This window comes from Ischnura elegans, chromosome 1, assembly GCF_921293095.1.
Source record: "Ischnura elegans chromosome 1, ioIscEleg1.1, whole genome shotgun sequence".
NCBI lineage: Eukaryota > Metazoa > Arthropoda > Insecta > Odonata > Coenagrionidae > Ischnura > Ischnura elegans.
This window is the reverse complement of record NC_060246.1, coordinates 73,637,240-73,663,122: the sequence shown is the minus strand read 5'-3', so window position 1 is coordinate 73,663,122 and position 25,883 is coordinate 73,637,240. Positions and strand designations below refer to the sequence as shown.

The 25,883-nt window shown below is 36.7% G+C and overlaps 2 protein-coding genes and 1 long non-coding RNA gene across 3 annotated transcripts; 1 reads left to right on the top strand and 2 right to left on the bottom strand.

Moving 5' to 3' along the window:
* Positions 1-3,252: 3,252 nt before the first annotated feature.
* LOC124163589 (protein anon-73B1) lies at positions 3,253-4,600 on the bottom strand. Its single transcript, XM_046540586.1, has 2 exons — positions 4,312-4,600; positions 3,253-4,238 (listed from the first exon to the last, which is right to left on the bottom strand). Exons 1-2 carry the CDS (start codon positions 4,465-4,467, stop codon positions 4,128-4,130), a joined length of 267 nt encoding a protein of 88 aa, XP_046396542.1. The 5' UTR covers positions 4,468-4,600; the 3' UTR covers positions 3,253-4,127.
* Positions 4,601-4,642: 42 nt separating this feature from the next.
* On the top strand, positions 4,643-18,099 carry LOC124163579 (glucoside xylosyltransferase 1). The gene is made up of 7 exons (XM_046540575.1): positions 4,643-5,260; positions 5,342-5,492; positions 5,595-5,729; positions 6,104-6,296; positions 6,741-6,890; positions 7,982-8,154; positions 12,010-18,099. Exons 1-7 carry the CDS (start codon positions 5,031-5,033, stop codon positions 12,181-12,183), a joined length of 1,206 nt encoding a protein of 401 aa, XP_046396531.1. The 5' UTR covers positions 4,643-5,030; the 3' UTR covers positions 12,184-18,099.
* On the bottom strand, positions 13,657-25,862 carry LOC124163591. Its single transcript, XR_006865811.1, has 3 exons — positions 25,659-25,862; positions 25,397-25,512; positions 13,657-13,690 (listed from the first exon to the last, which is right to left on the bottom strand). It is a non-coding gene; the product is annotated as an uncharacterized LOC124163591 (long non-coding RNA).
* Between the last annotated feature and the right edge of the window lie 21 nt (positions 25,863-25,883).

The window sequence follows — 25,883 nt, the reverse complement described above, 5'->3', positions numbered from 1 at the left end:
TTCTGTAAAATATTTTTCTTTTGCCGAATGGAAATATTCTTGTTTTACAAGTTAACAGAGCATCATGAAATATTTTGTGATGCCCAAGTAGTGAAGAGTTCAATGCAGACCATGGTGCTTTACATTGAGGAGGCATTGGTGCCGTGGCAGAATAATGAGAATAAGAAGCATACATTTGAGTGCTAGATATGGAAGACAAGATAGAAGTTAATAAGAACAGGACAGAAAGGGAATGAGGATTTGAGAGATATGCTGCTAATGAGAGAAAACTACTTGAGGAGATAAGAAGAGAAAGGGGATTTAGAGAATACTCTTAAGGCCGTTTTACACGGTACACGGAATTGCGCAATCTGACGTACGTGCGACGGCACAATCAAAATTGCGTCGTGTAAAGCAGTGAATTGCTAGAACACATGTGAAAATGCGTGGATGCAAGACGGCAAAATAGCCCATGATCTAATTTCGTTCATGCATTCGCGCAATTCCACGCCATTTTAGAAATTAATGCAGCTCTAACCTGCGCAATTCCGTGTACCGTGTAAAACGGCCTTAAAAGTGATGAGGGGATGCTAAAAATCATGACGGACAGGACAGAAACTGGGTATTCTATGGGGAAGGACAAAAAAGAGAATATGATACACGGCAATAAATTCTTCTCGTGATTTCATCCTCGCTGATGACAATGGAAAAGGATTTCATTGAATTGTCGGCAGCAATGGAGATTGGGGAAATTACCCGGATGAAATCCAGAGATGAATTTACTGCCACCAGTTGCTGGGAAATAGTGAGTCCTACACAATAAGATATGTACATGAATATTATGATGGATAAAAATCTTTCCAAATTACAGTAAGGTATTCAACGTGGAAAAAAAGACAGGCTAGGGTGATTAGTAAAATGTTCCATGCATACCTAACTTATAAGCCACCTTTCTTGTATTACCTTTTTCATCTCAGAACCATTTAAAATTCAGCACATTAAGCTTTGAACTGTAACCTTCAGTAAAATATTTCATAAACTTAAAAAAATTAGACACCAACAAAACTATGAATGAGGAAGATATAATGACATGAAGCACAATAGTCTTGAAATTAATTTCCATGTGAAGTAATTGCTGAGGGACATAGTTCCATAATTTGTATGGTGGAATTCAGGCCTGTGCTGGGCTGCTGGGACATATCCCGGCTTGCCCTTCGCCCTGGAAATCTTTTGCGTCCTCCTGTTCCAAAACTGACAAATTTTACAGTCAGAATACCAACATTCAGCAGTTAACTAGATTTCAATGATATATCATTTAGCAGCACTATTAACACCCCTTGAGTAAACAATACAATAATTCATTCTGGATCATTCCGGTTGTCCTCCTCCTGCATAGTGCTGACGCCCTCTGGCCATGGCCGCCCACCGCCCTAAGACGGGTTCCAGCACGGGCCTGGTGGAATTACACCCCCTTGCAGCATGCAATGCAAGAGAACTCAGGTTTCTTCAGAAATGGATATAGAAAAACTCAAGGGGGGCACAAGATATTTTGAGCTACCTATACTTTTATCATAATGAAAATAATCAAGTTACATGCAAAGTTTAAGTTTTATTTTAACTGATTATATGCATATACAAGAGAATGCTATCTTATGATACAAAAAGTTAGTTCTGGTAGTTAGTAGTTCTGCAATGCTCAGCATTGCTGGCAGACCCGCAAGGGGGGGGAGGAACTTATCCCCTGCACCCCACATATGTATACGGCATTGCTCCGGTCTTGGTGTGAATGTATGGCTGAACATCCATTCCTCTAAGTTCTTCATTCTCCCATTCAGTAATACAAGCCTTCCATATGGATTTCGATTACTTTCTCCCTTCATTGACACCTAATTTTACCTTTGCGGTGGTAGTTGCCACCGTTACTATCGTGTGGATCATTTTACTTTTCATGTCCCACAGCTCCCTCATCACTTTCCTCATGCATGGAGGTCAACCACCCATCGCGCATGAGTGATTTTCGGAAAAATAGACATGGGAAAATTGGGGCTTTCTAATATTTAGTTTCGATGTCTTGCAGAAACCCATCCCAGCTTGAAGAACTTTTTCCGGCATTTGCTTTTTCTGTACACGGATGAGAATGAACTAAGGTTTTTTTAATCCATCTCTGAATTAATCTTTCCCCCACATATGCATCCAGCACTGGGTTGCTACTGCTATATCTTATCTTGACTTAATACCAAAACTAGATTTTCCAAGATGCTTTGTCATATTTACAGGGAATATGTAGATTCATTGTATGTTCTACAATAGGGTGGTTTCCTATTATTTTTTTATTGCCTAAATCGAAAGATTATTACTCCTGGACTACGTATTTCACGCTTTTAGATTTTTAAATGACGATATCTATTTTTCGCGATCAAATGAAAAGTGAAAAATTTCAAGCGCGCGAAAACGCGACGCGTAAGTAGGAATGAAGGGAAAAAGTCCGTATGACGCATTTCTGGTTCCCCCTCCCGCCTGGTAGGTGACCTTGATCGAGGCTCTGAGCGCTGATAGGACGCAGGATGCTAACGGGTAGCTGAGTACCTTCCTGTCTGGTAGCGCATGGCTTAAAAAAGGTTTATTAATACCTTATCAAGCGAAGAAAACTTTCCGACCTTAGCCAGTTTTAATAGGTGATTATTAAGACATGTTTCCCTGAGCTCTGTGACTCATGCATGCATTGGTAGCCTCTGACGATGCATAACTCCTATCCTCTCGTGTAGAAACTAGGTCCCTGTGACGTCACGTGGAGTGGAATCGCATGGGCGCCAATCTGGCCTTTTTCAAATGAGGATAAAATTTGACCCTTGCCATTCGTCTAAACCGGTATTTCAAAAACCAAATAATTTGTGTATTATGAATACACTAATGGTGGGTAACGAATCGCCATCAATGCCTTTTGTTTTCTTTGATGAAAGAAACTACCCTATTGGAGAGGGTGAGATACCATCCTGTTAAGGGAACCCTGAGATATTGTTTTTCTCTTCAAAGTTCAATTGTGAAGGTGTTTAAATAGTAAAAATACCAAATCAGAAATCCTGAGTTATTAAAGAAATAGAACTACAGACCAGTTATGAGTGAAAGTAAATTAAACATCATGATTAATCATGGAAGGCAATAGTCAGGATGAATAAACTATAGGGTAGCATAAGCTACACTTGAATGTAATAATTGCCGATGTTCAAAGCTCTTGCAATGTTGTTTGTGCTACAAATGAAATAATTTTAGTAATTAAAATTAATAACAATTTAATTACTTAAAACCAGTACAAATTTTTCAATTCACATAAAATGGCTTCACAAAACATGTCTTCAAATTCATTAAAATGGAATATAAACAATATACTCATCAATTTTCCTTGCACTGCCTAATTTAATTAATCCACTTATTTCACAAGAAAAACATATCCATGCCAGATTGGAGTGAATTTTGATCATTGTAAAAAATAAAGCATTGCACAGACATAACTGGTTATGTTCGAATTAAAGCTAAAAATATCACATTGAAAATAATACTACTTTAAAGATATACCAGATTCAAGAATGAGGACATTGGAATTTATAATCACTCACCACAAAATAGAATAGCAGGATTTCTTTCATATACTACTCAGTTATATGAATCTGGTAAGTAAATTCGAATATTGATTAAATAGCACTAAGAACAGGTAAAATACTTCCCAAGACACACTAACGTACGAAATACAAACATTATTGTTGCAGGGGGCCACTGACTCCAGAATGGGATGTGGCCACTTGATAACTTAGGTTATTATTGTCACGACGGTTACAAATAATACATTCACAGAGATAAATAGAGTTACTCCCATTTTAGAATATTTCGATTAGTATCATATTTAGTAGTGTCAATAGATGTGGAACAAGGACAAAGAGAGAAAATTATTATCTTAATTTCCCGCAATACTGCCAATAGATGGAAGAATGCTTAATTTCGAGGGTGAAGGAAAAGATTTATCCTACCTCTTCCAGAGATTACTGTTATGGAGTCAAGAAAACAAATTTATGTCGACATTTCATCGTCTTCTCAACATATGGGATTATGATTTTTTTTACAGATTAATAACTTTCTACATAAATCCTTCGCTATTAACGCCGTTTTTTCTTGTCCTGCTTTCGTCTGTGATATATATGAGGTCTCCTTGGGGTGGTGTGAGGGCTACTATGATCAGATACATCATCTTCGCTCTGATCCCCATCCTGAAAAAATAACAGCTTGCTATCGCATCTGTCCCACGAAATTTCTCATTAACGCGTCACAGTTAAATCTTACCTTGCTAGCTGTATCACCAGTTTGCTCTGGCACAATTACTACTGCAGCAATACATATCAGTTGGAATAATGCACCCAAATACAAACCGCAGCGTAGGACGGTGTCGAATAGGCTTTCAGTCATTATTTCAAATTCATTCTGCAATTGCACGTACATTTGAAGGCGTGATTGTGTAAAGAACTTGATGTGATAGCGGAGTAAATGAAATGAAGCACATAAGCCGAACTGTTACCACTCACAAAACAGTTTTGAACAGAATTCACTGAAACCCTGTAAACACACCGATTGATATTCAGAGATATCGTTTGGCAGTTGTTATGCGAACACGCGCACAGCGAAATGAAAACTCAAAACAAGAACTCGAAATGTCTAATTTGTTCTTCTTAAAGTTATTGTCATCAAGTATGTTAATTTCGGTTAAGATTGTTTCACCGTGAGTTTTTAGCTATTTTTTACAGAGTCCATGCATTATTGTAATTTCATAACGGCTATGAAATTGCAAGTTTTCGAAACCATATAAGGATTCTGTCGGCGTCAGTGATTTTGGTTGAAAATATTCACTCATATGTTTGGAAAGAATTAGTCGCTTGTGAGTTTATAATTTTGGGTGCTACATTTTTACACGGAGTTTCTCTTCACTATTATGTGCCTATTTAATTGTTTGCGTGCCGGCGTCAGCTGAAAGGACCCAGTTTTAATGCTCATAATACCTATTTATAATGAAGCTGGTGGTGAGGTTTATTATGATATGTGGTGTACTCGTGGGTTACTTTATCATCAGCAAGTATGTCAGTTACGGGGACGAAGAGAACATTGCCAGCATTGGCAAAATTCATCAAGAAGCATCAGAGAATCCTGCAGTTGTGGGCGTAAATGATGAAGCAGATAGACACTATCACCTTAATATAGAAAATAATTTGCATTTGTACACAAGCCCGAAGCTTAAACAGTGAGTATATTCACATTTGAATATTTTAATGCTCTGGTTTCACTCTTGGAAAAAGAATAATCATGCTTACTTTATTTTTAGGTTGAAAGAAATAGTTCTTGCAGTCGTCGCTTGCGGAGATAGGCTAGATGAAACTCTGGTCATGCTTAAATCGGCATTGATATTTTCTCAAGTTCATTTAAGAATAATTGTTATCGCTGATGACAATTTAATACCCAGCTTTAGAGAGAAGGTTAGGTTCAAGAATACTGTTCTTTTGAGTATTTTTATAGGTTAATTCTTTTTCTGGTATGCAGATCAGTGGGGAAATAATGCATAAATTCATGTATTTCAGCTTAAAGAATGGACCTACATCCTGCCTGATCGATTTGTGTTTGAGGTACATCCGATTAATTTTCCACTACAAGGAAATACTGAGGAGTGGAGAAAACTTTTTAAGCCGTGTGCAGCCCAGAGATTGTTTCTTCCCGTGAGTTAATAGATTATCTTGGGGGGCTCTAGCCTCCTTTCATGGATACACTTAATTTCACAAGCAGCCCCGCAAGGGGGGGGGGGACACGCGCCCCCATATGTATCCGCCACTGGTGAAGTAAGCCCAATGCTGTGAATATTATTTTCCATGTGATTGAAGGGAACCCTGTGAGGGACCCCCAAAACCATTTCAGGGTGGGGGCTGTCAAGCTATTGCTGACTAACAGGACAAAAACCCCTATCCGACTTGGCCACTCTGTTATTACCTTGGCATAAACAATAGTCTTTTATTATTATGGTTGACATATTAATGTGAATCTCATGTATTATACTTAAATTGGCAATCTCTAATTGTACCGATTGTTCTTTCAGACTGTGCTGGGATCTGTAGATGCACTACTTTATGTGGATACTGACACTCTATTCCTTGCACCTTTGGAAGAAATATGGGAGCACTTCAGTCGAATGAATTCGAGTCAAATGGCTGCATTAACCCCAGAGCATGAGGATCATGCCACTGGGTGGTATAATCGATTTGCTCGCCATCCCTATTATGGTCCATTGGGTCTGTATAAATTTACTTCTATGGGATTAGAAAGTTTGGTGTGCATTGCCAATAAATATATGCATGTGTAGTAATGAAAGCATTTGCTAGAAATTCAAGTGGTGTAGCATTTTATGGAGAAAATATTTTTGTAGTTTGCCCTACTTTAGTCATCTCTATCGTTGTTAATTACTTAATATTCACTGTATTGTTCCTTAGCTATTTAGTACTTTTTCTTACCCACCTCCTGTCTCTAGCCTCTCCATTTCCTCTCTTCTTCTGGATAGTATTATTTTATTGCTGATAATATTTATAAACCAGAACCTCTATTATGTGTCCTCACCTTTCTTGGCCATCATCTTTACTAATTGCTTCACTCCTTAAAGCCTTCATGACCTCCTGTTTTAGATTGATGAAAATGTTCTGTGTGATTCATGCATGGTAATATGTGGTACATTTTTTCAGGCGTAAACTCTGGAGTAATGCTGATGAATTTGACCCGTATGCGCCAGTTTAACTGGAATGAATATGTTGTTCCTATCTACAAGGAGTACAAGTTGAAAATTACTTGGGGTGACCAAGATATAATAAATATTATATTCCACTTCCACCCAGGTATTATTTTTTTGTCATCACATTCCTTAAATTCTCTATATTATATGTAAGTGTTACTGGCAAATGAGAACCAGCTTCCACCAGAAAGCCTAAGAAGTTACAAGTTATTCTATTGAACCAGAATGTAATTACATATAATTGATGGTTATTAGTATAAAATATTCTTAATTATAGAAAGGCAGGTCAATTATTTATCTTTCAATTATAGATCAAATGGTGTAGTGGTAATTTAATCATGCAGTAGTTATTGTTGATTTTCCTAAAGAGCCAAAAAGAAACTCACAAAGCTTTGATTGACATGACCTGAAAATGACCTTTTTTTGGAAGCTAGCACAGAGTGGAGTTGTCTTATTTTGGGATTGTGTGAGGGGTTCCCTTTCATCCACTTCTACACTCTGAATTTACAAAGGCATCATCTTTATGGATGAGTTACAGTAAAGGAAAGTCAGTTTTTGGAAACTAAGAGCATATATTTTGGCAATTTTTTGAAGAGTGGATTAGGAGAATGAATATGTTGATGTGATTTCTCTCTGCTTTACGTATTTCTCTGAATATAGTCCCCCCCCTAATTTTGAGGCACAGGAAAAAATATAAAAAAATGGGTTTGAAGATAGTCCCCCCTTTACTTTTACCATGGGCATTTTTGGAAAAAAAGAGGGGGACTATATTCAGACAAATACAGTAATTTGTGCTAATTTGAGTGCTGAAATAGAGTAAGAAAAATGAATTCCCATTTTTTTAAGCTTACTCGATGGATGTGTCTGAATTTTTCTCTGCCTGGTATTTTGTTCTTCATGAACATTGTGGTTAATTACATTTAATTGCTGAGAATATCCTGACAAATTCAATTGGAATGAACATATTTCATTCTTACTGTGGGTATCATTCCCTTATTAGCAGTGCTTTCTGAGAATTTGGGTTCATCTACATTGAAATCTGAGTTTTCTTGAAATCAAATCAAATCTTTGACATCATATATTTTTGTGTTCTTATTTATTATATCATGTGTTAAATTTTGTTTTAGCCTAATTTTTCCATGTCTGTTATTTAGAAAAATACCCAGTCCTTAATACGTAACTTTTTTGTTTCAGATAAACTTTATATTTACCCATGCCGGTACAATTTCCGTCCTGATCATTGCATGTATATGTCTGTCTGTACTAGTGCTGAGGAAGAAGGAGTAGCGGTTTTGCATGGAAATCGTGGAAGTTTTCATTCAGAAAAACATATGGCATTCAGGGCTGTATATCGAGCTATGGAAGAGGTTTGTAAAAAAGATTACTGTTGGCTATGTCTCACTGCCTCCACATAATCCATATTTTACGTAATATTAGGGAGCAATTTGTAAAAAAAAACTGAAAGAAAAACTTTGTAAACGTTTCTTCAAATATGGCAGTCATGAACTTTTGTTGAGCTACCCTTGGTGAGCGAGGTTCAACATACTCCTGATTAACCGGGCTAATGATGGGGAGAGGCAGCACGAACAATCGGAAAACACGAATAATCCAAACTTTCACTTGAATATCATTTAATTTTCATAATTCATAAAAATTAAACTATTAAATTTTACTTACGCACACAGTTTGTTATTTTAGATTGCTTTCAGGAATCATTAAGAGCTTTCTTTTCCTGACCGCGATCTTTTTAGAGGCGAAAACATGATTGTACTCTCATTCCTACTGCTATCTGGTTTCCGAAAACCACGTAACTGTGGCTGCCAGATCACGGATTCGGAAAAGTGGTGTCCACGAATGTGTGGACACCTCTTTGTTCAAAACCATTGCGATGTCGGAAACTACATTGTCAGGCACCACACTGCGATGCATGGGAAACAGTAACACGGAAATCCCGTGAAGGCAATGGGTGCGTAATCACGCCACCGCGCAGCAGCGGTTATAGGAAACCAGGACTTAAGGAAAATTTTCTAGGCAGATGAGTGCCCGGCTATGACTCATGCTGTCTCTACTTCCACATCCCTCCCTGCCTCCACTTCTACTATTCCTTTTCTCTCCAGTTTGACCTTGACTCGTCGCAGCGTAAACATGCCCGAGTGCGATGAAATCTCTAGTTCTCTTGGGCCGTATTCAACCACATGAGAAGCCATGGCAATATTTGCGAATTTGCAATATGAAATACGCAATTATAGATCGTTAATAGCATTTTCCTAAGTTATGATTGGTTAAACATTGAAGAATCTTTAAAAATTAATCAAAAGTTTTTTTTTCAAGCTGCTGATCGCTGTCAGCACTGTTAGAGCAGACATCCAAGTAGATTTGAAACATTCCTTGTCAGCAAGTAAATAAAATAATTCCATTTTAAGAGGGGAATTCTAATGTAAATAGTAAGTCTGGTGTAGCCTAGCATTAAAATGCAAATATCCTGATGCTTTTGCGTCATTTTTATTGTTTTTAAAGATCGCGGAAAAAAAAGTGTAAAACTCATGCACGGATAAACCGCAGCCGGATAATCGGGAGTCTGCTGTAATTGTGTAGCATATTAACATTTTCCCCGAAATTCAAAGTTCTCAGAAATATGCCCCAATTTAAAAATTTGAGTTTGAATGTTATGAACACAGGCAATGAAGGCACTTCTGCATGGCTGTGCATAGCTCTTGTTATTCGTTCTGACATGCATTCATGCTTAGTTACTTGGAAATGGATAGTCCAATCTTCTATTTTTCTCTGCCCAATTCCAGTTCCTTCTCTTCCTTTTTGATTCTTCTGGTTACCACAATGTTGTTTATGGAAGCAGTTGAGGTGAAGGAGATTTTGGAAAGGTGATAACTAAAGCTTCAATGAAAACACAACTGCCATTAGAAATTTTATGTTTTTATATCCATGTTGATAACATGATTCAATGTCCTTAACAGTAGCATGTCTTTTTGAAACGCTGCCTTCTTATCCCATAAGAACACTTCTGGGTTTCCATATGCTCTAGCAAAGAATTCTGGCCACAGGGTGTGGTATTTGCGCTCCTAGGTTGCTTGAAGGGGGCTACATTGGGCTGAATCTGGTTCAGATGAACTGCAGGTCTTTAGCATCTTGGGCTTGGTCCCTCCATCATAGGCAGAGGTGATGGAACCATTGGCTGGACTTGAGTGGAATAGGAAGCGAGACCTAATGTGCTGAGTCACTTGTACCCGTACAGTGTTATATCAGTTAGGATAGGTTTAAGTGAAGCATTTTGTGAATCACCCCAGAATGTCACCGGCCAGATTCAGCTTCCCTCTTTGGACTTTCCTCTTATTCATCATCACCCATCAATCCGATGATTGTTTTGATGTAGCTCTACATTCTTCTATCGTTCATCCTTCATCACCTACTCAATGCATCTCATTCGAGGCCCTCCTCTGACATTCTCGCCTTCCAGGTGTCCTTCAGTGATAATTTCCATCAGACCGTCATGTCTCATAGGGGGCTGATTAATTTGTCCCATCATCTACCCAAGGTTTTCAAAACACTTCTCTCTTATCATTCTTAAAACTTCCACAATGTTACTCACACATTGTATCCTTTCTACATCATTCTTCGGCGAAACCACATTTTGAAAACTTCCAACCATGATTTCTCTGCTACTGTTATTGTCCATGACCCACCACTGTAAAGAAGCATGCTCCTAATGTAAGTCCCTATGAATTGCTTCTTTACTTCAATGGCTATATTCTCAGCTTTTAAGAGACTCCTCTTTTTAAGGCCTGTTCGCTTGGGCTATTTTATTGACTATTACCTTATTGCTTCATCCAATGCTGGTAATTCAGCTACCCAAGTAGCAAAACTCCTTCACTTCCTCAAGTAGGTAGTTTCCTATTGTAAGTTTGGTCTCAACCTCTTCTGTCTGCTACAAATCAATATCTTGGTCTTCATCACATTGATTCTCAGCTTATACCTAGCAATTGCCTTTTCCATACTCATTAGAATTTTCTAATGATGACCTTCATCAGGTCAGTGTTCTGTCATTAGCCTTTGTCTCTCTGACAAGTGAGTGTTGTTTTATTTAAAATAAAGGCTGTACCTCGGTATAAATTCCATGAGAATAGCCAAATAGTTTTTGATTCTATACCATCAAAGTAAAATATTGTACTCTTACCTTCACTAGTAAGTAACCCATGTTCTCAAATCTTCTCCTGTGTCTCAAAAAGGGTTGTATTGAAGTTATCTGAAATCATTTTGGTCGGCCGAGGCATCTGGGGTGACCTAATGAGTGATCTGAGAGATTTTTTATAAACATATTTATATTTAATTTAAAACAATTTAGGGGCACCCATTTTTAAAAAGCACCAGGAGAGAATTACTTCCTTATGCTTTACGTAAGATGAGCATGATGCCTATGGTCACGTTTTGGTCACACTCTTGGGAATAGGTTTTCACATTAAAAGCCATTATTATCCCTCAGCAGAACTCTCTTTTGCCCCCAGTTCTTCCCCCTTGGACAAGGGATACCTTTGAAATATTGCATTTCAAGGCAGCATTAAAAAAAGTGCACATTCCCACAAAACACATATGTATTCAGACATTGTATTTTGCACTATTTTGATAATCACCAATATTTTTATTTTTGAATACTATTTTCTCACATGTCAGGTAATATGATGTGGATGGAATAAGTATCTAGTTAAAATGGAAGATTTTAGTAAGTTTTATTTTCCTCCAAGGAAAATTGATTTTCACATCAACATTTATGTTTAACCTGGTAGAATTAATAATTTTTCCTTTGTGTGGGAATGCCAGATTTCATATCTGAAGTAAAAATTTGCTCGCGTTTTTGTCATACTCATTCATTATTATTTGATGGTCGTTCTTTGTTGCCATAATTTAATGTTTAAATTTGTTTTCTATTTTTTTCGAGGAAATTGTTGAACTTGCATTATGTATTTCTTTCTTGAGATCATGTGTGTTATGCATGCATACCTCAGCTAATGTTATCATATCTCCCAAAGTTATACTTCCTCCACTAAATTCTTCTTGAATGGAAGTTTTTTTTTGCGTGGAAAATATTGTATATGTGTAATTCAATCAATGAAGTTTAAACGATTGAATGATGGCAATGATGATTCTCGATCTGAGAAATTTATAGCATTGAGTGCATTACTGAGTGGCTATTTCTGTTTTGTTCTTTTTAGTATCAACTTGGAACAGATCCTTATATGAACTTACTTTTTGTCATGAAAAAGTATTTGGAGGAGACAATTAGTTCAAATTGTGGCAAGGTGAATCACATATTCACCAAGGCAGCAGAAAAGTTTATACAAGAAGGAGACTTTGTTGAAGAAGAAGAGCAAGAGGATGGAGAATGATTTGATTCTACTAAGCTATTGACTCTGGTTCTCAAATTTCCCCAATTGAGGAGGTTGTCGGCTGTTCTGCCATCAATGTTTTGCCTTGGATATCTTTTCTGAAGACCATGCACATAACTATCCTAAGCCATCTCTACCTATTAGATTGACTATGTCAGGTGTTCTGCTTTTCAAGTGGAGCTGCACAGTAAGTAATGAACTTGAAGGCCTATCTCATACTCATCAATGTTTTGTTCAGAATGTTGAAACTGAAAGGGAGGCGATGATTCAAAAGGTATGAAGTTAAGTTTTATCTGCCCTTATTTTTCATGGAGAAAATGTTTTGAAAACCTTTTTCTCTTTGCTGATCAGTATTCAATCATGTTTGCTACTTTTTTCTTATATGAGTCTTTAAGATGTGATACTTGTGGCAGTGTTTATACCTTTCGCATTTGTTGGCTAAGGTGTTGCAGTCAGTGCATATTGCATGCACTCACCTGTTACCTTGAATATTAATGTTAGTACAAAGTAATAATAAGGAGAAGTGACATAATAATAATCTCTTTGGTTACTCAGTCCAGTTTAGAACTCAGATTTAATGAATCATTAGAAATGGACCATGTTACCCTTTTGGACTTTACCAAAAAGGTGAAAGGTTCATAATTATCTTCCTTTGTGAATGAATTTTCTGCCATTATTCATGTGAAATTTGCAGTGTTGTTACATTTCAGTCAAGCTTACATATGTTTTTTTTATGGCTGCGCATTAGTATTTTTAGAGTACCAAGGTATGTTGAATATTTTTATGTGATGATTTTTAAAATTACCAGGCTCTCTATTTAAAAGGCATGTTTTGGTGTGCGCAGTTTTGTTACCAATGTGGCTATTTTAATCCCCATCGAGACTTTTATGGTAGGATAAAGTTTCAGCAAAATAGATACTGGATTTCCACCACACATTCCCTATTTCAAAAATAGCTTTTTTTCTGTGGTGTGTGCTGCAATGCTAGCAGCTATTCCACTGGCTATTATAATATTTCGTATTTCTCACTAATCATATAAATTTGGAGCATCCGTTTCAATGACATCACCATATTTATGGAACCTAGAGTAATTTTATTTGTTTAAAAAAAATGATTTTTCATATTTTAAATTGAAATTTTTATTCAGTTGAGAATTTATATTCATATAAATACTGTTAATATGCATTTTCAATTTACCCTTGGAACCTTGTACTAAAAGAAAAAATTATGCAATTATCATCATTATTTACTTGCTTGTAATTTTGGCATAAATAAGTTTAAAAATGTTCATTCAAATATGTATGCACAATATTTCTTTGAAGTAAAGACTGGCATCTTTTGTAAGATTAGCTAATTTCTAACTCTTTTCTCACTATTTTTCTTGGAAGTACATAATTAGGTATTTTACATTGATAATCAATGAATGTTATAACTTGCAGTCTTCAAATAAGTGTTTCTTTTTTGAAGTATGCATCCATCTGGGATGAGCACTTCTTATCCATTAATTCTATATAATTTGAAGGAATGAGAAAACTATCTATTAATCCATGTCATGTAACTTACCATTTTAAAGCTAAATTAGTTTCGAGATGAAATTTTATTTTACTTGTCTATAATACTCAAACATAATTTGGGAAGTCATTTTCACTGGACTGTATTTTTAAGTGATTGAAAGACTAGTTCAACAGATGACACCAGAGATATGGAAAAGTCAACTTTGGCTTATTGAATTGACTTGCCTAATAATTTTATAACTAGCAGCAGCAGCTGCAGAGGTTACATGAGTGGAATTGGTTATGAAATGGCTGTGCCAAACTTCAAGTTCATGGCAGACATTAGGGAAAATTGCATTTAAAAATTGACATCTGTAATTTGTTGTATTGTATTGGGATGGGTCTGGGCCCAATCAGACCCCCCTTCCTCACCTAAGATGGTGTAAAGAATTGCTGAGGGTAACATATTACTTTTAAAAGTATATTTAAAAATCCATGGGCATTGGATGTCGTTTAATACATGTTTGCAAAGAATTGTTGATAGATCATTTGCTGAAATGTGTTAACTTTATTACTATAATAATTCATAATTTAAAAAGGCACTTTTCAAATAATTTTGATGTGCACAAAATATTTTCTAGTGTCAATTGAATCATTAGTGGAAAATGTCTTTGAATCAACTATTGATGTATAAATACAGTAATCAATATTTTTTTATATGAAGACTTGTGAAATTGTGAGAGAATTATCTGTGCTTTAAACCAAGAAGAATTTTTTTTCCTTGGTGTGAGGCTTGTTCTATTGCAAGGACAATGTTAAATCGTTAGTTTAATGCTGTTGTAAAGTAGATGCAAAATTATCATGCCATGTAATCAATGAGGATTATGGAGCAGGAGAACATGTGCTAGTGTGTGTGTGGATTATTTTGTTTATATTGTATATAGCAAGCTTAACAAGGACAGTAAAATTAAGATGCAGAGTTAATGCTCAGTGAATTTTATACCCAAAAAATTTCTTCAAGACCATGTAATTCTTTTGATACTATTAATGGTGTTGAGTGCTTTTTGGAGGAATACATAATATTATCCTTTGCTGATTTTTCAGTCTAGTCCAATAATTGAGGAATATGTAGTTTGTTTAAGTGTGCTGAACAAATGCTTGTTTCATTCTCAATTAATTGAGGGAGGTATTGTTATTTTTGTTAGCTAATTTCGTTCCATTTATATTTTCCTACGACAGCTAAAATTAATGCGACTTATGCTCAGAATACCTTAGATCAAGGTCATAATTTATTTCAATGGTAAGAATTAAATAAGACTGAGATTTTTTAATGTCTTACTCAGTAGTTCTCCACTCCAGGCTTCATTTTCTGTATTGGTCCTCTTTTGAATTTCTTTACAGTACACTCCCAATTATTATCAAAAGGAAGTATTTTTGAAGCACCTCAGGGCATTTTCGAAAATGTCAACAATCCATTTAACTTGATTGTGAGCACACTTGAAAATCACGGATACTGATCTCATTTGACACTTTTCGAACCATCCCTATTGGAGGTGACATCTAGTGGTCATAATGCGGTAATGACCATGGCACTATGGGCACTACCAGAATCTCAATGTTCATTTTTTTATGCTGCGTTGTAAGTATTCCCAAAAATTTCCTGTGACATCAATATCTTTGATTTTCCAATGAACTCAAAATAAAGTTAACTTGATTGTAGGCCCCTTGAGAAACACTAGAATGTGCCTCTTATCTTGTGTATGTTCAAAGTTTATTTCGTAGTAATCTGATATTATTATTTCTCAAAGCCATAATTATGTAGATGCTTAAATGAAATGAAGAATGCTTTGATTTCTTCATTTTCTTCTCGTTCTCACCACTCTGATGGTTTTTGTTGACAACAGTTTCGCTGGCATTGCAGTCAGTGTCTTCAGTTCGAAGGTGATGAAACACAGAAAATTATGTAGGCCTTTTCATCTAGTTGCTGCTCTCCAATTAGTAGGTGGTCTGAGCAGCACCTGAATGAAAAGGCCTATGGAAGGCACAGTTTTCTGTGTTTCATCATCTGCGACCTGAAGATGCTGTCAACCAAAAATTAATATGCTAATAACCTTATTAAAATTATCGCAGGCAGGATTGTGCACATATTTAAAAAAGTATGTTTTTATTGTACTACACATGCGTTATGCAATTGGCTTTAAAGTTTGACATTCATTCTGGAACATAAGGTTAAATGCCTCATCAGCTGTGCAGGTATCTACTTTACAGTAATGACGTATGTATAAATGCAAACTCAAGTCCTCTTCAAATACAATCAGTAAATTGTCAGCAGCTACCTCATGCCTGCATATCAAATTGATTGAGAGCTCTAGTTATCATTTACTGATTTTTATATCATGGTCAAATAAATTTTTCTCTTTTCAATGATTAAAATTGCCTGTCTTCTTATAAAAAATTCCTTTTTTTGCTGGGAGAGTAAAAAAATTAGCTTTTACCACTACTGTGTACAAACTGCATTGGAATTACTTCATGATTCGGGTGAAAAGATTTAAGAATGTTTTTTGGATACTTGTAAACATTTTACGAATGTGTGTGGTAAAATATTTTGACTTGTGTATTTTAGTGAATCTCTATTGAGGTTATTTGTTTTTGTTAAAAGAATCAGAGAGATGATTTTACCATGCCACTTACGAGAGGGGATTTTTATGTACTTGTTGTCTGAATGTATGTGTATGCATCTGTAATTACTACCAGAGTAATCATTGTGTATCAAATATGGAAGCCACTCATATTCCATTTAAAGTGTGTAGAAAACTATTTGTTATTTGCAGCAAGTGTGTCTATCTGCTTTTACAATTTTGTCATATGTGACAATTTTGGTGTACTTACTGAATTAAGAATTTGACATTTAGATTTTTTCTTTGGTATTAACTATTAATTGATTCAATTGCTTTGGATGGAACTGTAGATCAAATTTTACATTACCATCATATGTGCAATTCATTCTATGTTAAAACCATGGTATGATGAGTTTTGACATCTCTCATTGGAAGTGGAATTTTATAGAGACCTAGTTTAAAGCCTTTGTGTTCATAAAGTGTTTATTTCTTCTAATCTCTTGAAATTATTGATAATTAGCTGATTACACTTGTTCATGATTCATTCTATCGGTAAACATTACAATAGTTTGCTTGAAAGGGGTATTGTCTTCTTATTTAATATTGCTATTATTTTCTATTCATGTCAATATGAAGCAATTTCACTAAATCACTCTGCAAACCATTCTTTTGTTTAATACTGTTAATTTATTCTGGAATATGTAGTGTTACAGCCCTATGGATGTTGTATTATTGCATGTACTGAATAATTTTCAATTAGCATATCTTGTGGAGATATATACATGTCTATTTTGACTTACGTACTTATTTATAGGGTTAAAAAGAGGGACCAGCCTTTTTTCATGAGGAAGTTCTATTTTATTGATAATTTCATGTATTAGAATGTAACATTTCTGAGGAAGATATACTATCAATTAAAGGAGGGGGCTGATTTAATCATTATACTGCATAGTTTTGTTTAAAAAAAAAAGCTTTAGGTCAACAATTTTTCTGATAGTTACATGGTACTAGAATTAAGCTCTATGAAAAAGATAATTTTGAGTAGATACTAAAAGAAGGGGACTGGTAGATCAGTTGCTTTATTATTTATCGTTCATTTTTTTGCCTTCTTAATCAGTGGTAGAGCCGCTTTTAACCAGAAACCAGTGGATTAATTGTGTTCCTAGAAACTTTAAAGTGTAGTTTTTAGGTCTGTAATTGGAAGATTGCCAAGAGAGTCAGCATAGCATTTTGGCTCACCCTCATCACTTTTTATTGTACATGTTGATTAACTCTATGAGATGTTGTTCCAATAATATAAGAGCTTATGTAAAAGATCTTAAGCTGTTTGTAGAATACCACATTATAAACCATTTATTCATCATAAATTAATTACATTCATCATTCAGGTGACTTCAATTTTAATGAAGCAAAACAGTTGAGTATTTGAAAATGGTAATTTATCAAACTCCAGAAATGAAATGATATTGTTGCTACCTCAACCTCAAATCATAGGTTTAATGAGGCTGTTTGATGATGTTTTGGGCAAATATTTGTTCTTCGAATCAGCTCGATAAAGTTATGTTGTATTTCTCTTTCAGTATTTTTTGTGAAACCAATACAAAAATGCTTGCTACAAAAGTATGTGATACTTAGCCTATTGGCTTAAGTGATCTCTTATTTAGTTATATTTAAGGCTATTCTCAAAATCTATTTTCCTGACCAATTCTTGTGAAATATCAAACCTATGCCTTTGGATTGACCTTTATATATTGGGGTATATTTGTACATTTTTAATTAGTCAATAAAATCTTTATAGAAGTTTTTATCTTTGTTTTAATTAAGGTTGTGGACCAGCCTTTGTGTGCTTTGGCTCTTCGGTTGCCTCGATAGCCCACTGTAATACCTCTGTGACCTTTTAATTTGTAACCTTTTCCCTACGAATGACGAAAATATAAAAAATATATGTATTTAAATAATCTATCCATCCCCCCATGCATCTTTACCAGTTCCTACACATTGTTTATCGCACGACTCCGTCTTTAATCAATGTTTCAAAGTTTCAGTCATTGCCTCCCTCCCTCCCACTGACTCCGCCCTCAATCTCCACACCCTCGAATTGGCGTGCATTTGGCACTTACAAGCCAACACCTTTCCGAGTTTGAACGTCGCTTCCTAACGTCTTTTTCTAACCCCCTCTCCCCATACACCTCTCCCCTCTTATCCCTATTCCAAAACTCTCCCTTCCTCCCCATTCTTAGCTAGGTTGAGAAAGAAGACAGTTCTTCGAAAGCTTCCGAGTTTATTTTCCAATGTGAGTGTTTCTTTTTTTGTGTCTCTGTGTTTATTGATATTGACTTGAACTATTTATATTTAAATAATAATATACATGTATATATAATATTAATATAGGACGTTTCTTAACCCGAGAGATAAAAGCTGCAAATTTTTGTCAGAGATTTTTCTACGCCGGCAAACGAATGCTGAAAATATATATTTCCGTGCTTTCCCCCTTTTAAGACGGTCGCAGGTGCATGAACTCTTAGTTTTGAGACCCAACAAAGTGGGACTTAGCCCCTACCCTTGAAATCTGGGAGCAGGTATCCGGACCATTTGTCTAATATTACCCCTCTTTGTGGTAAGGTCATTCAATTGTTCATTCAGTCAGTATTCGAAATAAATATTTGTTCTTTTCTCAAGAAATGTAAACTAACAATTGAATTCTTTGTCTTTTGAGCAGCATTTACAATTTTTAAACGAAATTCTACAATAAATATTAACTAATATCTTGATTTCAGTATAATCATCAACATGGAAATTGCTGCTGCATTAAATGCATTAACATTGACGTTAGAGCTTTGTTTAAAATCTAACAACTCTCAAGGAAACAAGGAATTAAATTCAAAGTCAGCAATTTACATGCAAAAGTTGTAAAGCTAATTCATATAAACAAAGCATGATTGACCGCGAACCAATGTCGCTGGTAGGGTTATAAACACCGAAAGGATGGGGAGTCCAACTACCCTTGGAGTCTGATATAATGCAGATTTCCCACTAGGAAGGGTCGAAAAAGGTTGGTGCTGAGAGAGTGTGATTATCCGCAAGACCCTTCTTAACGAATGTCCTGCAAAAATAGTCTGTACAGAGGGGACGGAAAAGCCTCTTTGGGCTCAGTCCAGCTGTCATGCTAAGGAGAGAACTCCACCGTCTTGGAAGGGTTAATTACCAGTTGAGATAGCACTTGATTTCAGCACTCTTACACATGTTTAGTTAAGTACAATGATTGTTAAGATACTCTGCCACAAACTCTGGAGATCTTTGACCCAGGAGTGTCCCTTCAAGGTCAAATTGTGAACCGAGGGCCTTGGTACAATTAAAACTTTTTATGAATTAGGAATATTGCTTGTCTGTACAGCCTTGTGCCTAAATCAGAGACCTTTGACTCAATGACATGTACTCATAAAAAAGGACTACATATAACGCTATGTATTATGAGTGTGCTATTGGCATGGGCATAATAATATAATAGTACTTCGTTTACACTAGATGATGCATAGCAATCATATTGAACTCTCTCAATTTTCCAGTTCTTCACCTCTACATGAATCAACCAAGGAATTAGTGTCCTTCAACTAATTATCATATGCACTATTGTACAAAAATATGTGTTGAAGTTATTTGCACACCTTTAGATCCTATGAATATTTTAATCCTTAAGTAAAAATGGGTGGAATCATTTTTTACGTATGTCTAATGATTGAGGGGAAGTTATCAAGCTAATGAGTTAAAGTAATTCAAGCAATCAAATAATTCTAAGTAATTCCATGACAGACCCTATATGTAGTATACGCCTACTTTTAACAGAAAGAGTAAAGCTATGAAACTTATCTGTTGTATGAAAGGCAGCAAATAGCCCCTGGAGTTGATTGAGATAACAATGGTGAAGAGCCCACAGGTTTTTTCCCTGACACATGGGGTTTCTATTTCACATCTCAAAAAATAGCGACAATATTCGCATTTAGATCCTTTCTAAAGCTCCGCAATGGAATAAACTCACTGCAAAACCTTTAGCACATCAACTAACCCCTGCTACCCTTTTCCGTACTGGTCAATGAATTCCTACTTTTCTGACAACTTAGCTAATTTGAGCTTCAATTCAATTCGAGCTCCAATACTTTAAGCCTGACTCCTCAACCCTTTCCTGCGGGTGCCTTCAACAGGAAAACTTTTTCGTGCCACGAATAGCATGAAAATATTTTTAAACTCTCAGTATGGAGCTCTTTTTGGGGGTGAGTTGCCTGGGTATTTTTTTGTCCCTCAGATTTGAGACCCAGCTCAACATAGCGCAAGTCCCTTTCCCCGGCCACTAGTCTACACCCTCTAACCACATCATAGCATGAATCCACAACCAACTTATTGCATTACATTCAGGGTGGAGGTTTTCAGGGTTAGCACCGCGTAGATTGGTCTCTGCAGGCAACAGTTTCGCCGGCATTGCAGCAGGCTTCTTCAGGTCAATGAAGTGGAGATCCGAGGTCTCTTATACACCCCGTCGGAGGCCGGTGTCTTCTCATTGGTTGGTTCATGGGGCTCAGTTGGCTTCTCATTGGTCCGCCCCTCTTGGTGTTGTCTTGTCTCTCTTGGTTTCTTTCTGAGGACTCTTTTCCATGTGTTTGAAAGCTGGTATCCGTCCTCCCTGTTGAGATTTCTCGGTGTCTTCATTATCTCAATAGCTTCCCTGATGATCCGCGGGAAGTATCTTTTTTCCATAGCAATGACTTTTGCATTGTCGTCGTCGGGATAGTGATTCGGCCCACTCCATGTGTGCTCAGCTATGGCCGAGAGGCGTAGTTGCTGGTTCCTAGTAGCTCTTTGATGTTCTTGGAGCCGCACCTTGAGGGGTCTGCAAGTTTGTCCGATGTATGCACTGCCACAGCTACAATCGACACGGTACACTCCACAATGGTTTCTTGCGGGGACTTTATCTTTGGCCTTGCTCAGGAAATTGGAGGTTTTTGTGGGACAGGAGAATCTTGTCACTATTCCATGCTTCGATAGCACACGTGCTATCTTTTCACTCGTCCCTCCCACATACGGTAGGAAAGCGAAAGCCGTAGGTTTCTCCACATCTCCTGTTGTAGACACCGGCCTCCGACGGGGTGTGTAAGAGACGGGCGATACCTCGGATCTCCACTTCATTGACCTGAAGAAGCCTGCTGCAATGCCGGCGAAACTGTTGTCTGCAGAGACCAATCTACGCGGTGCTAACCCCGAAAACCTCCACCCTGAATCTTCGCCACACCGCAAAAGCCTACACAAGGACTTATTGCATTGCATGTTTTTTTCAACCAAAAATTGTATTTGATTCTCAATAATTTACTCTTCTAAAATAATTCTGGCATTTTTTTAAGAATTGTGGAATATTAGACTGATTTCTAGTGTCAATAACAACAAAGTTAGTAAATTAAAGGTTATAAGGCTTCAAGCCCGGAAGTCCGTTATTTTTAATGTTAAAATTTCATTTTTAAATTGCTTACGCTCAGAAAAAAATGAAGGATTCATTTCAAAGTATAAAAAAATTGTAGTACGGTAGGTAAAAGTGTAGTACATAATAGTAGTAAACAAAAATTGTAGTAACTGTAATTGTAAAAACTGAACTACTGCAGCATTTAGCGAACATAGGGGAAAAAAATCTGCTGATATTGATGGCTTGTATGGGCAAATAATCTATCACAGTGCAGACTTAATTATCAATCCTTTGTTAAATCTGATTAATCAGTCCTTAGCTGAAGGTGTTTATCCTGAAACTCTTAAGGTCACCAAAGTTGTCCCAGTGTACAAAAACAAAGGAGACAGAAGTGAACTATGTAACTATAGGCCTATTTCTATTATCCCTCATTTTGGAAAATTATTAGAATATGTTTACAGTGGAAGGCTTGTCGAATACCTGGAAAAAAATAACCTACTATCAGCCAATCAATTTGGCTACAGGAAGGGAAGGTCAACTGAACAGGCGTTATTCAATTCAGTTGACCAAATTATACACCATAAAAACGAGAAATGTAAAGTTATGGGCATCTATTTTGACCTTAGTAAAGCATTTGACAATACTACTATCTCAATGTCAACTGTTAGGTATAAGAGGAGTTGCATTAAAGTGGCTGAGATCTTATTTAGCAGGGCGATATCAGAAGGTGGCCTTTAAGCAAGACGGAGATTTATATCTATCTTCCTCAAAGGAAGTTTTAAAAGGTGTGCCTCAAGGATCTGTCTTAGGCCCTATTCTGTTCCTAATTTTTATTAATGACCTACCTTTGAATCCTGTATCAACTGTTGAAAAAAATTGTGTAATCTTTGCCCATGATGTAAGTGTAGTAACTCTTGGTAAAACTGTGAATGATCTAATTGTTTCTAGTGAACAGGTACTTCAAAAAATGTTAAATTGGTGCAGAGGAAGTGATCTAGAGATAAACTGTCAAAAAATGCAAGCTGTAATCTTTTTAGCTAAGAGCAACAGACATGTGAATCACTCCCAGCTTTTTATAAATAATTGCTTCAATGTGGTTGTGTCATAATGGGCACTTTCTCAATCCCTCCGAGACTCAATCCCTCCGAGACTTAATCCCTCCTAGACTAAGTCCTCGCAATTTATAGTGAATTTATCAATGATGTCGGCCTCTTTATGCCATGTGTGAACTTCTATTACTCTTCGCCATCACCTCTCCAATTGTAAGGTGAAACGTCAGTGTGAAACCTGTTTCCCCTCCTCTGCCTACACCTCCCCTCTCACGCCTGCTTCGAGTGTGGCGGCCGGCTGTAAGCCGCCTGGCTCGGTCTCTCTGCTCCTGACCTAGGACAAGGAAGGGACCCCTCGTGCCAGGCATCTTCCCAACTTCAAGAGTACATTAACCTCAGGCAATTTAGCATTATATGTATTGTGTACCTATAGCTTACTTTGCACATTAAATGTATTTATACTGTTGGAAATCAACCCTATTGTTTTGTTATTTTTCACTCCTAACCGCCTATTTCTCGTCAATACATTTCTCGCGACGTGTGTTCGTTGCATGGTAGAAGAGTTAAAATTCCAAGGAATTCATGTGGATCAGCATCTGAAATGGGATACACATCACACAAAATTGTCCAAAAAGTTGAACTCAGTGTTTTATCTTGTATCTGTTTTGAAGCATACTGTCAGCCTAAATGTGCTCAAAACTCTGTACTACGGTATCTTCTATTCCCAGATCTCTTATGGCATTATACTCTGGGGAAATTCCTCTAGAGCAAAGAATATATTCTTAATTTAAAAAAAGTTAATTAGGTCCATGTGTAATGAGTCTTATAGGGCACATTGTAAACCTCTTTTTCAGAGACTGGGAATTCTAACTTTTCATTCTGTGTATATTTATAATGCTGTGCTGTATACTTATTAAGGCTGGGCGTTGTACGCTATTGCTCAGTTAGTCTTGATAATGACGGTGTAAACGTTGAAACTAGTAGACAGCTTAAATAAATTTTGTGAAATAGTGCTGTGTTTTTGCTTCACCATGAATATTTCATCGTTCCACCAAGTAATGCCCAAATCAGTTGATTTTATTGACAATAGGGTTGTTTGCTATTATCTTTCATTGCCTAAATCGAAAGGTTATTACTCCTGGAGTACATATTTTACGCTTTTAGATTTTAAAATGACGATATCTATTTTTCGCATTTAAATGAAAAGTGAAAATTTTCAAACGCGACGGGTAAGTATAAATTCCGGGAAAACTCCCGTGTGACGTCATTCTGGTTCCGGGCACCACCATGTAAGGCCACCTTGGTGCAAGGCTATGAGCACCGCTACGATGCAGGCTGCTAGCAGATAGCAGAGTACCCTGCTAGCAAGTAGTGCTTAGCCTAAATAAGGATTATTAATACCCTATGAAACGAAGTAAACTTTCCAAACGTAGCCAATTTCAGTAGGTGATTATTAAGAGATGTTTCCCTGAGCACTGTGCCTCATGGATGCATTGGTAATCTCAGACGATATAAAACTCCTGACTACTCGTATAGCATGTTAGGTCCCTGTGACGTCACATGGAGGGGCATCGCATGGGCACCAATCTGGCCTTTTTCAAATGAGGTTAAAATTGACCTTTAACATTCATCTAAACTGGATTTCTAAAACCAAATAATTTGTATATTATGAATACAATAATGGTGGGTAACGAATCACAATCAATGCCTTTTGTTTTCTTTGATGAAGGAAACTACCCTATTGTGGTAGAGAACAGCCTATTCTCACCCCTCAAACGTTGCTTACCTACCCACCCTGATTTAAAATTTCCACCTGGTACCCTACCCTAATGCCTTCACATTAATTACTTACTTGCTGATGTGTGTAACCTTCATCCTCTCCTTTAACTTCCAGGCATGCTAAGTTTTCAAATTCATCAATGTCAATCAAGTTCAAATTTTCGTCACCTTTATGTTCATTTTATACATAAATTACCAGCATAACACTAGAGCAAATTTTCATTATGGAACAGCAGAGCACGGAGAGCTTTGGTCATATGCTGCTTAACTTCATAATATCATAAACCTTTTATAATGATTTATGAAAAAGCTGTTTTCAGGGCTGGGCAACCCAGTCGGCATAGCTAGGAGGGTAACCAAACGCCAAAGCAGCAAAAAATTTTGTTTTCCGATTTCATATATTTTATATTTTGTGTACAACTTTCTGGTCTGGATTTATTTTAGTGAAAACTTTCAAAGTTTAAGTTGATGCAAATACACACCATTTAATTGGGGGGTAAGCCTTGGATTATGGAGGCAATGTTGATGGAAATGGAGGAGAGAAGGAAGTGGAAGAACGAGGACACAGAGCAGGGCAAAAGAATGTATATACAGGGAAATAAACAATCTATTATGGCATGAAACTAAGAGGGCAAAGGAGGCTTGGCAGAAAAGGCAGTGTGATAGGCAATGGAAAAGTTTCTGAAGGAAGGAGAGGAAGGCGCATTGTATGCTAAAGTTAGGGCTCTATCAGCCGGCAAAAGAGGGCAAGCCATGTCAACAATTAAGGCTAAAGATGGAAGGATGCTAACCGAGTGAGAAGAGGTACAGAGTAGATGGAAGGAGTACCTGGAGGATCCTAGAGATGGGTTTGCCCTGTCAAGTATTTTGGCTGGAGCTGGCCCAGGCTGTTTTGTTGATTTGGTGTGGGAGCCGAGAATCATCCAAGAGAAGTCAGAGGAGGACTAAGTGGAAAGGTTATTTCAAGACTAGAAATCAGACTTCAGAGCTGTTTTTGTTATAGGATGATAGTTTAAACTCTGGAAGTACATATGTTTAAAAATATAGATTAAATTTTATTATGGACATGATGAGCAATAAAAATGCTTACGGTAACAGTAGATATGGCAGGCACGAGTAGCAGATTCGCATTGTAATTCTGCCACTTCGAAGTCAGCTTCTATTTTGCCACTTTTAGCTTAGTCGTTAAGTCGATTTCCTTTGCTTAAATCTTATGACATTATATATCCGCGGAGAGTCGACTTCCAATGGAAAAAAGGAGCATAAAATGTCCTCCTTGTCCTTTTTATGTAAGTTTCAGTTTATATACCCGCCA

Coding starts and splice junctions, on each gene's coding strand:
- LOC124163589 (XM_046540586.1), bottom strand. CDS start 4,467: ATGTACGTGCAATTGCAGAATGAATTTGAAATAATGACTGAAAGCCTA. Junction 4,239..4,311: donor CTGGTGATACAGCTAGCAAG/GTAAGATTTAAC, acceptor TTATTTTTTCAG/GATGGGGATCAGAGCGAAGA.
- LOC124163579 (XM_046540575.1), top strand. CDS start 5,031: ATGAAGCTGGTGGTGAGGTTTATTATGATATGTGGTGTACTCGTGGGT. Junction 5,493..5,594: donor TACCCAGCTTTAGAGAGAAG/GTTAGGTTCAAG, acceptor CATGTATTTCAG/CTTAAAGAATGGACCTACAT. Junction 8,155..12,009: donor TATATCGAGCTATGGAAGAG/GTTTGTAAAAAA, acceptor TGTTCTTTTTAG/TATCAACTTGGAACAGATCC.